Consider the following 13,866-nt stretch of genomic DNA (forward strand, 5'->3'; position numbering starts at 1 on the left):
TCCCGAGGTTCGCCGTTTGGTCTGGTTTGTTGACTTTAGCATTTGTTGGTTTATTAATGTTATTTATAGTCTGCCTTTCTCACAAAGACTCAAGGCGGATTACACACACTGAATCAGTATCATGAACAAAATGGGGCCTTCAATAACCAATGCATTAGGATTGTAGAAGTCTGGAACCACCAGAAAGAACCAAAGCGTAGCATAAGTATTGACATGACACATAATACGGTCCTACTCACAATAAGCCATACACAGCAGTATAGACCACATCTGGCATTGTTTCATAGAAATTCATCTTGAACTGCAGGACTGCACAGTAAACCACTCCCAGTTTTAGGGACAGTCAGCCCTTTCATTGGTGCATAATTGTGGTGTAGAACTCACACCTAAATGATCCAGGAATGTGTTTACTCAAAACTCTGGCAGAGACTCACTTCCCAAACCTGGTGAGTTATAATTGTATGACTTCTGGTCTTAGAATTCCATGTTCCCCAAGTATGGCTGATTTATTCCTATTTATGAACCCAACATTGCTCATCATGTGTGCCCACTTCCTGGATTGCCAACTGAATCAGGCCAACAGAGACAGGGTACAGCTCATTAGCACGGCATTTTAACTTGGTTATAGGTCTTTTTTAGGTTGCATCATATGACCATCGAGGCAACAAACAGCACTGTGGGTTTCTTTCCTCTCTGTTGAAACATTCAGCCTGTGCCCTGGGGTTGTCACGTTCCAAGTGGTCAACAAAAATAAACTGTAATTAATGCAAAAAGCGCTTATAAACTTACAAATTACAGAAATAAGTAAAGTCAGAGCATATAATATGATCTTTTTATAAATTTCCAATTTCAGATGGACAAAATTCTCCGGAGTTGATATTGAACTTGTTCGCCCGTTATTTGGAAAAGCTTTACCTTGCAGGAGTATGTCCTACCTTTAGGAGATTGATGAATGACAATGGATTTCACCATGGAATGAGAAGAAACAACTATTGTTGAGATTTTGATGTTTGGAAGAAGTTCTTCTTACGAAATGGAAGTTTAACTCCGGAGAATTTCACCATAGAGTTTTCCCTCTGATGGTCGTGGCCCCGCCCCCAGCGTGCTCGACATCCTAACGTCACTTCCTGGTGACGCGCACGTGGGGCGGGGTTCCCCCCGGGGCCCAATCCACCGGCGGCGGGGAACGGGCCTCTGGGGCGGGGGTTTCCCCGCCCCCCCAGGGGGACTTGGCAGCCCTATTGGCAGCCCTATTGGCAGCCCTATTAGTCCTGCCAACAGAGAAGGCTTTCAAGACTCAGACTAAAATCAGAACCTGGACCGTCTCAGTCTCACTTTTGGCACTTCGAATTCTCCTGACCTCCTTCTGTTATCCGAATTCTTCCCAGATTTTAATGTGACTGGAACGAAACATACTCGTCTCCAGGAAGTCTCTTTCCCCAAATACCATGGGAGAAGTACTCCCCACTCTCTATAACTCTTCTGCTCTCAGTAAGGCACACACACACACACCCCATGGCCTTTGTTTAGTCTATGAGAGGCATTTTGCTAGGGTTAACAACCTCCAGGTGGAGGTCCCCCACTCCAGACAATCGAGATCAGTTCCATGCCCATGCATGGCTAATATGGTGGAATCAGTTACTCACGTCCTCCTGTTATGCAGATTCTATCAGGAGGAACAAGACCATCTTATACTACCCCTTCTGTCTAGATTTAGCCCTCTGCAGTCTTATCTTGACTTTAGGCCAGAAGTCCTTCGTGAATTCCTCTTAGAAGACGTTCAGAGCTCAGTGACTTACGCTGTGGCAACATTTTGTTGCTTAGCTACTAGGAAACGTAAACTTATTTTAGCTGAAAAAACGGTATGATTCTCTTATTAATATTATTTTATTTTATTAATTTTCTCTTGTTGATGTTTTTATACTGTTCCTATGTTATTCCAGTTTTAATCTTTCTTATATCAGAATTGTACTGTTTTACTGGCTCTTGCTGTAATAAACTGGATCAAAGATCAAGACCACTTCCTAGGGTTGCCAGCCTCCAGGTGGGGCCTGGGGATCTCCTGCTTTTACAACTGATCTTCAGCTGACAGAGATCAGCTCCCCTGGAGAAAATGGCTGCTTTGGCAGGTGGACTCTATGGCACTGTACCATGCTCATGCCCCTCCCCTCCCCAAACCCCGCCGTCTCCTGGCTCCACCCCCAAAGACTCCAGGTATTTTCCAACCCAGACCTGGCAACCCTACCACTTCCCCTAGAGAAAATGGCTGCTTTGGAGGGTGGACTCCATGGCATTGTATCATGCTGAGGTCCATGCCCTCCCCAGGCTCCACCCCCAAAATCTCCAGGGGCTTCCCAAACCAGAGCTGGCAATTCTAGGTATTGCCATTCATCACATGACATCTTGGGGATAATAGTCCCACAGGTGTAGAGAGCCTCTTTGAGCACTGAGTGCTGTCTGTGAAAAAAAGGAACTTCTCTGCCAGGGGCCAAGCGAGGAGGACCCTGGAGCCACCACACGACGCCCTGCCTTCTTGCCGCTCACACCCTTTCCCCGCTTGCTTTCCTAGACTGCTCCTGACGGCTGGAAGAACTCCGTCCGCCACAACTTATCCCTGAACAAGTGCTTTGAGAAAGTGGAAAACAAGTCTGGCAGCTCCTCACGGAAAGGCTGCTTGTGGGCCCTGAATCCCGCCAAGATCGATAAGATGCAGGAGGAGCTGCAGAAGTGGAAGAGGAAAGACCCCATGGCTGTGAGGAAAAGCATGGCCAAGCCAGGTAGGGAAGAGCACCCATGCACCCGGCCCATCAACAACCTTTCCCCTTCTTTTTTGCTTTGTTTTGTTGTGCAAGGCTGTAACAACAAGCCTTGCTGGAGAAAAGGACCTAGCTGGGTGTGGCTGCCTTGGGTGGCATCCATGACTGTCAGGTTGCTGGCTGGGGCCAACAGTCGACCTGGGATCCATCTAAGAGGGGGAAGCAGGAAGGAGAGAAGGCAGGGGGTCCCGGTCCCTTACCACTGCTGGGTCTACTCAAAACAAAAATCCCCACTCCCTGATTTCTTCTCCCTTGTAAACCCACAAGTCTTTGGTTTTGCACTGGTTTCAGTTTCCTTGCATAGAATTTCCCCCCCTCGTTTATACATTTTAATGTCATTTTTGCATTATTATGTCATAAAAGGCACACAAGCAAAGGGCTGAAGTAAAAGGGATGGAAGATAGTAACTCTGACCTGCCCAAGTCAAAGGATGGAGTCACCCCTGTCTCCCCTAAATGAGATAGATAGACAGATGATAGATTGATAGATGATTGATAGATAGATAGATAGATAGATAGATAGATAGATAGATAAATAAATGATTGATAGATGATAGAAGATAGATGATAAATAGATGATAGATGGATAGATGATAGATGGTAGATGGATGGATGGATAGATGGATAGATGGATAGATGGATAGATGGATAGATAGATAGATGATAGATAGATAGATAGATAGATAAGATAGTGTGTGCGTGTGCGTGTGTGTATGTGTTATGTGCCATCAAGTTGCTTCTGACTTATGAAGGCCATCTGAATTAATGACCTCCAAAACATGCTTTCATTGACAGCCTTGTTCAGGTCTTGCAAACTGAAGGCTGTGTCAAAGGGAGGATGGAGAGGAATCCATTTGCACTGCTGAAAACAAGCTGTGGAAACCATTGGCAGCCTCAAGGAAGAGGCAGCCATAACTAGCAGCATCAATATTTGTTGTGTGTGTTGTGTGTCGTTAAGGCACTTCTGACTTCTGGCGACCCTCTGAATTAATGACTAGAGATGGGCACGAACCGGCCGATGAACTGACGTTCGTCACAAATTTCGGCCAGTTTGTGTTTCACGAAGCAGTGTTCACATACCCCATGAACTTCTATGAGCTTTGATGGAATTCGTTCCATGAATTTTGATGAGCCATTTAAACCACTGCTTTTTGCTCCCCGCAAAAAGCAGAAAGCAGGGTTTAAATGGCTCAGTGCTGCTCAGCTGTTTGGAATCCCATGTATTCTGCTTCCTGCGAAAAGCTGCTGAAAGCAGAAATCAGAGGTTTTAATGGCTCATGAACGGACACAAACTAGTTCAGTTCGCAAACTGGCGTATTGGTTCATGGTTCGGTTAGTGGTTCAGCCATGGACCATGAACCAAACCACATTTTTGCCCATCCCTATTAATGACCTCCAAAACAGCCTTGCTCAGGTCAGCCCCGTAGCTAGCAACTTTTTGCTGGGGGGGCCAATTTTTTACCCAGGGGTAAAAAAAATTTTACCCAGCCTCTCCCTGGTTGCAGAACTTTGAAGAAAAACTCTTCAGTTTGACAAGGAGATGGTCTTGTGAGATTGGACCCGCGATCCTATGCAGCTCCTGTTTCACCAACAGGCACGTAGCTACTGTGGAGCTCAGGGGGAGGAGAAGCCAAGGCTCAGGTTGGTGCCCTGGAAGAAACATAGGGCCCCGGGCTCCATAGGCCCCGTGTTAGCTATGGGCCTGGCTCAGGTCTTACAAACTGCAGGCTGTGGCTCCTTTATTGAGTCAACCCATGTTATGTTGGCTCATCCTCTTTTTTTGAGCCCTTCACCTTCTCCTAGCGTTAGTGAGTCTTGTTTGGTGCAGTGGTTAAGTGCGCGGACTCTAATCTGGGAGAACCGGGTTCGATTCCCCACTCCTCCACTTGCACCTGCTGATGTGACCTTGGGTCAGTCACAAGTTCTGGCACAGCTGTCCTTGAAAAAGAGCAGTTTCTGCCAGAGCTCTCTCAGCCCCACCCACCTCACAGGGTGTCTGTTGTGGGGAGGGGAAGGGAAAGGAGTTTGTAAGCCGCTCTGAGACTCCAAGTGAAGAGCGGGGTATGAATCCAATCTCCTCCTCTTCTTCTTCTTCTTCTTGTCCTCTTGCGTGATGTGACCAAAGTACAATAGCCTCAGTTTAGTTATTTTAGCTTCTAGGGAGAACTCACACTTAATTTGATCTAGAACCCACTTATTTTTCATTTTAGCAGTCCATGGTATCATTAAGACTCTCCTCCCACACTACATTTCAAAGGAATCATATATAGGCAGACATGAGCCAATTCCTGGTGAGAGGCTGCTCCGGGATTTTGAAGGGAGATGAACCCTGCACGGACTTGGGCAGGCAGCAGACCACATTTCCTTTTTCAGGGTCTAGCTAGCCTTCAGTTCAAAGGGTGGGGGGAGATGGGGTATCTCCTTTGTTTAAGTTAGATCACTATTCCTTCAATAAAAAAGACTGAAGAAATTAAAACTGTGAAGGGGGTGGGTGGGCCGACTTCCAAGTTCGTAGCCCAGATCCTTAAAGAGAGGGAGAAAGCATGGAGTTCTAGTCCTGCCATTTTGAGAGCAGAGTCCAACTCTGTCCCTTCACTTTGATCCCATGCAAATGAGGGACCCCCTACTAGTTATGCTAGGAATGAATGAGGACAACAACAGGCGGTCATTTTGACAGATGCAGTTTCAGGAGGTTCAGGATTGTATAGAACGTCAAAGCAACGGGGAGGTGGAATTTGGAGGGCATGTAGAGGAGCATCCAGGGGAGGTCCTCTGCGACTTTGATGTCTCTGGCTTGCACAGGATCCCTGTGCAAGCCAGAGACATCAAAGTCGCAGAGGACCTCCCCTGGATGCTCCTCTACATGCCCTCCAAATTCCACCTCCCCGTTGCTTTGACGTTTGGTAAACATTTTGATTGAGTTGAGACAGTCTGTCTGGAAATGTATCCACTCATGAACCGGCACAAACCTCCATGAACAGCTTGAAAGTTCATGGAAAGTACATGCCAGTTGACCTGCTGTGAATTTCACTTCATTTTGTTTTTGTTTTTTTTTTGTTGTTTTTTTTAAGTTGTTCACTGCACTGTATTTATTTATTTATTTATTTATTTATTTATTTATTATACTTATACCCCGCCCATCCTGTGAGCAGGTTCAGGGCGGCTAAAATTCACCACAAGCTTTTGTTCGTGAGCCAGTTCGTGCCCATCATAAATTTTAGTGCCATGACCTGTACAGTCCCGGCCAGCCCAGTCTCATTAGATCTTGGAAGCTAAGCAGGGTCAGCCCTGGTTAGTACTTGGATGGGAGACCACGAAGGAAGTCCACAGTTGCTATGCAGAGACAGGCAATGGCACAACTACCTCTGTTTGTCTCTTGCCTTGAAAGCCCAATGGAATTGCCATAAGTCGGGTGTGACTTGACAGTACTTTGCACACATAAGTTTCTGTTTGGGCCAACTTGGTGGCCAGGATCTTTGAGTAGAACCAGTTTTATTTCGTGCGTTTCTTAGTTGTGCTACCCTTGGAGCTTGCTACTGTTTAAATATATGAGGTCTATAGTGCACCTGCTTGAAGAAGACAAGAACAGCCTATAGGGGGACAGCTGAAGGACTGCTAGTTAGCATAGCTAGTTTAGGGGCTTCCCACAATTTCAGATTATGCCTTTCCTGTCTCCTGATTGGCTCTTTGGAGACTTCCTGCTTCAACTGAACCCTCCCCCTTCATTCCTGCCTCTCACAGCAGTTAGTCAGTTAGTTAAGCCCCTCTCCCTCTCCTCTGTTCTATTAGAGTTTATTCTTCTTCTAACTGACTAATTGCTGTGAGAGGTAGGAATGAAGGGAAAGCCAGTTTGGTATAGTGGTTAAGTGCGCAGACTCTAATCTGGGAGAACCAGGTTTGCTTCCCCACTCCCCCACTTGCACCTGGCTGGATGACCTTGGGCAAGCCATAGTTCTGATAAGAGCTGTTCTTGAAAAAGAGCAGTTTCTGTCAGAACTCCCTCTGCCCCACCCACCTCACAGGGTGTCCGTTGTGGGGAGGGGAAGGGAAAGGAGTTTGTAAGCTGCTCTGAGACTCCTTTGGGTAGTGAAGGGCGGGGTATAAATCCAATCTCTTCTCTTCTTTAATAAAACCGAGTTATTTCCCTTAAACAGTCGGTGCTCTGCTCCTTTGCATATTTAAACTCTGCCAACAACTTCAAGTCCAAAGACCAGGGCTGTTTTTGGGCAGGAACGCGGCTGGCTCCTGAGTTGGCCACACCCAGCAGGAACTCATTAGCATAATAGACCACACCCAACAGCAGAAACTCATTAGGATTGGCTACATTAGGGGTGTGTGGCCTAACATGCAAAGGAGTTCCTGCTACAAAAAAAAAGCCCTGGGTTTTGACAACAAACAAGGTAAACAGAATAAGAAGCCAAAGGTGGGTGTGGCTGGATGACCACACTTCTGGTAACATGGGGGTGTGGCCTAATAGGCTAATGAGATGTGCTGTCAGGGGTGTGGCCTAATATGTTAATGAGTTTCTGCTATTGGGTGTGCCCTGTTATGCTAATGAGTTCCTACTGGGCTTTTTCTACAAAAAAAAAAAGCCCTGCCAAAGACACAAAACAAAAGAGGTCTGATTTGCCCTGTTCTTCCCATTTTGTCTTGCAGAAGAACTGGACACACTGATCGGAGGCAAGAGCGAGAAGCTGAGATCTCCCCTGGCGGGCTGCAGCCCAGCTCCCCCGGTTCCTGGGCACATGCCGCTCCAGCATCCCTCTCTGTGTGAGCCACCCATCTCTGCCGCTCAGCCTGTACATGCTCTTCCCAGACAAGGGTCAGCTCCAGCCAAGAGCCCTCTGCCAAACGTTCTCCGGGGTCAACAGACTTTCTGCTACCGGGCGGCACCGGGCTTTGCTCCAGTCTCTCCCTCCTTCGTGCAGCAGTTACCTGACAGCCCTCAAGCGCTCCTCCCGCCCGCAGATGCGCAGGGTGAGCAGAGGGTGCTGTCCGGCACCGTCCACGAGCCCCCCTTGCCTGCTCAACCCCCTCCGGGACGTGCCGTGAAAGAGCACGCAGCCGCTCGGACTGAGCATGACCTCTTCCTTCCAGAAGGCGATCTCAGCAACGACGTGGACGCCCTCAATCCTTCCCTCACCGACTTTGACTTCCAAGGTAAATCCCACAGGCAATTTATCTACTGCTCGGTCAGGGCTCTTTTTGTAGCAGACCAGTGTTCCCTCTAAGCTGAGTTAGAGTGAGCTAGTTCACAGTTTTTTAGCTTCTGGCTCACACATTTTTGTTTCAGCTCAGGAAGGATGGCTCCAGAGCAAACTAATTTATGCAGTAGCCAAATTTGCTCACAAGACTTCACAGCTTAGAGGGAACATTGGCAGGGACTCCTTTGCATATTAGGCGACACCCACCCTAATGTAGCCAATCCTCCGAGAGCTTACAGAGCTCTTCTTACAGGGGCTACTGTAAGCCCTTGGAGGATTGGCAACATTAGGGGTGTGTCGCCTAATAGGCAAAGGAGCTCCAGCTACAAAAAGAGCCCTGTTTGGGAAGATTTTATTTCACCTATTTGGAGTCTGGGGAGGGGAGGAAGTGTGGTAACAGGCCACAGATCTTGGAAGCTAAGCAGGGTTTGTACTTGGATGGGAAGCCACCCAGGAAGGCTCTGCAGAGGCAGGCAACGGCCAACCACTTCTGCTTCTCACTTGTCTTAAAAGCCCCTTGCTGGGGTCGACGTAGGTCGGCCGCAGCTTGAGGGTGCTTTACACACACACACATCTAATCTCACAGGAGGAAAGGAGGCATGGTATAGCCTGACCCTGTCAAATCTCAGAAGCTAAACAGGGCTGGTCCTTGGAAGGGAGACCACTGAGTAAGACTCAGCAGAGGAAGGCAATGGCCAGCCCCCTCTGCTTCTCACTTGCCTTGAAAGCCCCTTGCTGGGGTCACCATAAGTTGGAAGCTAAGCTGGGTTTGTACTTGGATGGAAGACCACCCAGGAAGGCCCTGCAGAGGCAGGCAATGGCCAACCACCTCTGCTTCTCACTTGCCTTGAAAGCCCCTTGCTGGGGTTGACATAAGTCAGCTGCAACTTGACAGCGCTTTACACACGCACATCTAACCTCCCAGGAGGAAAGGTATAGCCCAATCCCATCAAATCTCAGAACTTAAGCAGGGTTGGTACTTGGATGGGAAGCCACCAAGGAAGGCTCTGAAGAGGAAGGCAAGGGCCAACCACCCTCTGCTTCTCACTTGCCTTATAACCCATTGCTGAGGTCACCATAAATCGCTTGCGATTTGACAGCACTTACATCCATATTTGGAATCTGATGCTGTCAGAAATATAGATTGATGTCTACTCAGGAATATTACAGAAAAACTAGACGTTTTTTTCTAGATGTTGGAAGGCCCAGTAGTGCTTTCTCTCTCATATTCCCTACCCCACACATACATACCATCTCATAAGGAGAGCAGAGCTGGATCAAACCAGGGGTTCATCTAATTCAACATCCTGTTGCACTCAGTGGCCTACAAGGTGCCTTCCTCTGATGCTGAACATATGAAGCTGCCTTATACGAACTCAGACCCTTGGTCCATCACAGGCAGTATTGCCTACTCAGACTGGCAGCAGCTCTCCAGGGTCTCAGGCAGAGGTCTTTCCCATCACCTACCACCTGAATGCTTTAAAGTGGAGAGGCTGGGGGTTGAACCTGGGACCTTCTGCCTGCAAAGCAGACGCTCCACCACTGAGCCACAGTCCCTGCAGTGCTAGTGCCTCGTAGCACTGGCATTCAGAGGTTTACAGCCTCTACATAAGAAGAAGAGTTGGTTTTTATACCTCGCTTTCCTTATACCTTAAGGAGTGTCAAAGTGGCTTACAATCGCCTTTCCCTTCCTCTCCCCACAACAGGCACCTTGTGGATGGGTAGGTGAGGCTGAGAGAGTTCTGAGAGAACCGTGGTTCACCCAGCAGTCTTGAGCTGGAGGAGTAGGGAGTGGGGAATCGAACCCGGTTCTCCAAATTAGAGTCTGCCACTCTAACCACTACACCCCTGTGCCCCACCCCACCCCCGGCACCATTTCCAGTCTCAAAAAACGGCATGGAGGGGAGACAGGAGCTCTGTGCTGGTTTCGGGCACAGTTGGGCCCCTGTGGCACAGTTTAAAGGCAGTCCCAGCTAGGAACTCACTGCTTCAAACTGGTGGGCCCCGGGGATGTCTGTATCACTGAGTTTTCAGTCTCAGCCAGTTGAGATCCCATCAGCACGTCTTTAAAGTTAGGATTTGTTTGTTCCAGTGGGCACCACCTTACACTTACCAACGGTGAACTTCATTTGCCACGTTGTTGCCCACTCGCCCACTTTAGAGAGATCTTCCTGTAGGTCTTTTCCATCAACCCTGGTTTTCACCATCCTGAATAGTTTGTTAGGCTCTTTTTGTAGCAGGAACGCCTTTACCTATTAGGCGACACACCCCTAATGTAGCCAATCCTCCGAGAGTTTACAGCAGTGGTGGCGAACCTATGGCACAGGTGCCAGAGGTGGCACTCAGAGCCCTCTCTGTGGGCACGCGTGCCATCGCCCCAGCCAGGCCCAGACCATCATTAAAGTGTCGAATTCTCTGCCAAATAAGTTTAAGTAAATGAAAGCATTTGGCATTGCGTTCCATACTTTGTTTGGATCATCTTAAGTTAATGTAGGAGGTTTTTTTTCTAAAGTAAAACCTCAGGATTCAGGTTAAATTGCTGTGTTGGCACTTTGCGATAAATAAGTGGGTTTTGGGTCGCAGTTTGGGCACTCGGTCTCTAAAAGGTTCGCCATCACTAGTTTACAGAGCTCTTCTGACAGGGGCTACTGTAAGCTCTTGGAGGATTGGCTACGTTGGGGGTGTGTCGCCTAATAGGCAAAGGCGTTCCTGCTACACAAAGAGCCCACTACACTGCTCATCCACCAGTTCCAGATAAGTTATGAACAAATGGCACCAGTACCGATACTGATCTTTATGGGACCCCCACCTCACTTCCCTCCATTGTGAGGATTTAGAATTGCCAGAGGGCCCCCCCCCCGGGTGGAGGCCGGGGTCACCCACTACCAGGCCCTGCCAATCAGCTGGCCAGCAGGGGGACTTGCTCGTAGAAAGAGGAAGGCCTGGGCCATATTGCTGGTGTTGCACAGGCAGTGACATCATCACGCCAGCAACTTCCAGGCAATGCTGTTGTATTTGGGCAAAAGCTAGGGTAGAAGCTGACTTTACCGTAGAGGTTTTGCCCTAATACCAGAGTGTCACCCAGAAGCCGCTGGTATGATGATGTCACTTCCTGTGTGACACCAACACCATGGCCTCTTTCTCCTGGTAAGTCTCTCCCCCCCCCTGTCGCCCACCGGTTGCCAGCTTCTGTTTCCTGTTTCACCGAGTTTTAATCCTTAAGAGAACCCGGGGGTCATTTCGTAGAAAAAGAGGTGCAGGAGCTCATTAGCATAATTCATTAGCATAACTTATTTGCAGATGCCACACCCCCTGACATCACTGGAAGTGTGTCAGAAGGCAACACCCACCGCTCAGGCTCCACTGGACTGTTTTGGATTGCTAGCTATTGGGGGGAGGGGAACGCACAGATCTGCCCTCGCATAGGAGGGAGAGCTTGTACCTGAATAAAACTTGGTCTGACTGTTTTGGACTGGGGGGCTGCTTCTTGCTCTGACTGAGGGCTGCTGGGAGCAGGGGGTGGGGCTTGTTGCATGTGCCCGCCTCCTGGGCTCTTTACTGCCGGAGCTCCGCTCCTGTGCGCTCCTGCAGGAAATGACCCCTGAGAGAACCCATCTCTTACCCCATGACTGCTAAGTTTACTCAGGGGTTTTTAGGTAATGGACCTTGTCTAAAGCTTTTTGGAAGTCCAAGTATGTAACATCTGCTGGATCACCCTTGTTCACCTATTCATTAACCTTCTCAAAGAATTTAAAAAATCTCAGTTGCCTGGAGATTGGTATTGCAAAGTAAAACATGAAGGCACTTGAAGTGTCTTACCGGCACTTAATGAATGGGGAAACTGATTATTTCTCCTTCCTGCATCATGCAGCATCTTATTGCCAAATCAAAGGGTCTCAGTAGTTTAGTATGTATTGGTTGGGCTTTTCTGCATTCTCATTTTCCTCGCTGGTATGTTCCTATTTCTTGCAGGGTTTTTTCCTGTTCTGCACGTGTTTAGCTCCCTCTAGTGGTCAATTCGATATAACACAGCTTTTCCCCAGCATCTCTCCCTACAGATTTAAACTACAGATTTTTATGCTGGAAAAAAGGCTGTGTGATGTCGAGTCGACCACTAGAGGGGAGCTGACCACTTGATGGAACAAAAAAACCAGAGGGAGCAAAACAGGGGGAAAAAACCTGAAGGAGCTTACCAGCCAGTAAAACAAAAATGCAGAAAAGCCCATTGTTAGAAACATCTGTGTTGAAGAAGAGTCCTTATGTTGGAGTTCAGGAGCTGAATACCTTCCTTAAATAAACCCTAACGTCCTTCAGGTTATCCCTTGCCTCACACTCACAGGAGTTCGAGAGAAGGAGCGGTTCTGTTTTTAACCAGACGTCCCCGTAGTCTACAAACAAGTTCTCCTTCTGAAAGCTGTAACATCAAACATTTAAACAACTTTTGTTTTGTTTTGAAAAAGAAAACTTATGCAAGGCACATTGATGGCTTCAGGTGGGGCAATCCATCTGCCGGCCCCATCCTTGGTGTAGTGGTTAAGTGAGTGGACTCTAATCTGGGAGAACCGGGTTTGATTCCCCACTCCTCCACTTGCACCTGCTGATGTGACCTTGGGTCAGTCACAAGCTCTGGCACAGCTGTCCTTGAAAAAGAGCCGTTCCTGTCAGAGCTCTCTCAGCCCCACCCACCTCACAGGGTGTCTGTTGCGGGGAGGGGAAAGGGAAGGAGTTTGTAAGACGCTCTGAGACTCCAAGTGAAGGGCGGGGTATAAATCCAATCTCTTCTCTTCTTCTTCTTCATCCTGGCTACAGCTCCAAGACACGATCCCAAACAAAACACATGCCGGTTCAGGATCAAGAAGCAGTGGTGGGGGGAGAAACATGCAGCACGAAAAAGCTGAGCACACTAACCACATGACATTTTTGTTCTTATGGCTGCAGGAAACCTTTGGGAGGAGCTGAAAGACGACAGCTTGGCAGTGGACCCCCTTGTTCTCGTTTCATCGCCCTTGACGTCAACTCCATGCTGCAGTTCCCAAGGCCTGATGGACAGCAGCCACGGCTTCAACAGCCACAGCATGCCCGACGTGCAACTGACCACTCTTTACTCTGCTTTCATGGAGTTGGACACAGGATCTCCGTCTTCCTACCTGAATAACCCCGGATCCAAAGCCGTCGCTCTGGTCTGAGATGCAAGATTGTTACCTCTGGGCCAAGATGGATTCAATCCCGGCACAAAGTCAGCCACTGCCCCTGAAATCCATGAAGAACCATCCAAACAAAACGAGTGTCTTCTAGAGACAACTCCCGTTTGAAGCTTTTGTAAAACTCACACCGACAAAGGGTGGCCACTACCCTTTAAAACACCAACAAAGGTTGGCCGCTGCTCCTTAAAGGAAAGTTGGACTGATTTCACACAAGAGCTGCGCCATGGTCACGCCCCCCTTTGCCCCGCTTCTTTTTGTCAATTTCCCACTCGAAGCCGCGTGGCCACATTTTGACCCGCGGCTTCGCCCGATTTCCCCCACGGTTTCGTGATCCTCAAAAAACAGGATCACAAAACCGTGGGGAAAATTGGGCGAAGCCGCGGGTCAAAATGTGGCCGCGGGGCTTCGAGTGGGAAATTGACCAATAGAAGTGGGGCAAAGGGAGGCGGGACCACGGCGCAGCTCTTGTGTGAAATCGGTCTTGATGTTTGCCGCACAGCTGTTAAGCCGCACAATCACGCTGGTCTTCAACAGAGAAACTGCAGGGAGTGGCCGCAAAGGGACATGAGCTGACCCTTCAAAGTCACTCTCCGTATTTTCCTGGAAAGCGTGCATGCACACGAAAGCTCGTACCCTGAATAAA

General features: G+C 48.5%; 1 protein-coding gene across 2 annotated transcripts in view; it reads left to right on the forward strand.

The window, feature by feature from the left end:
• FOXN1 (forkhead box N1) overlaps positions 1-13,465 on the forward strand; it is a 73,616-nt gene extending 60,151 nt beyond the window's left edge. For both annotated transcript variants that reach the window (XM_015421879.1, XM_015421880.1), the window contains exons 7-9: positions 2,570-2,777; positions 7,472-7,975; positions 12,958-13,465. In XM_015421879.1, coding sequence (XP_015277365.1) covers positions 2,570-2,777; positions 7,472-7,975; positions 12,958-13,205 — 960 coding nt within the window. In that variant the 3' untranslated portion in view covers positions 13,206-13,465. The remainder of the gene's footprint in view (positions 1-2,569; positions 2,778-7,471; positions 7,976-12,957) is intronic.
• The last annotated feature ends 401 nt before the right edge of the window (positions 13,466-13,866 follow it).

The sequence above is a fragment of the Gekko japonicus genome, unplaced genomic scaffold (assembly GCF_001447785.1).
Source record: "Gekko japonicus isolate JY-2015 unplaced genomic scaffold, Gekko_japonicus_V1.1 scaffold21, whole genome shotgun sequence".
NCBI classification, from domain to species: domain Eukaryota; kingdom Metazoa; phylum Chordata; class Lepidosauria; order Squamata; family Gekkonidae; genus Gekko; species Gekko japonicus.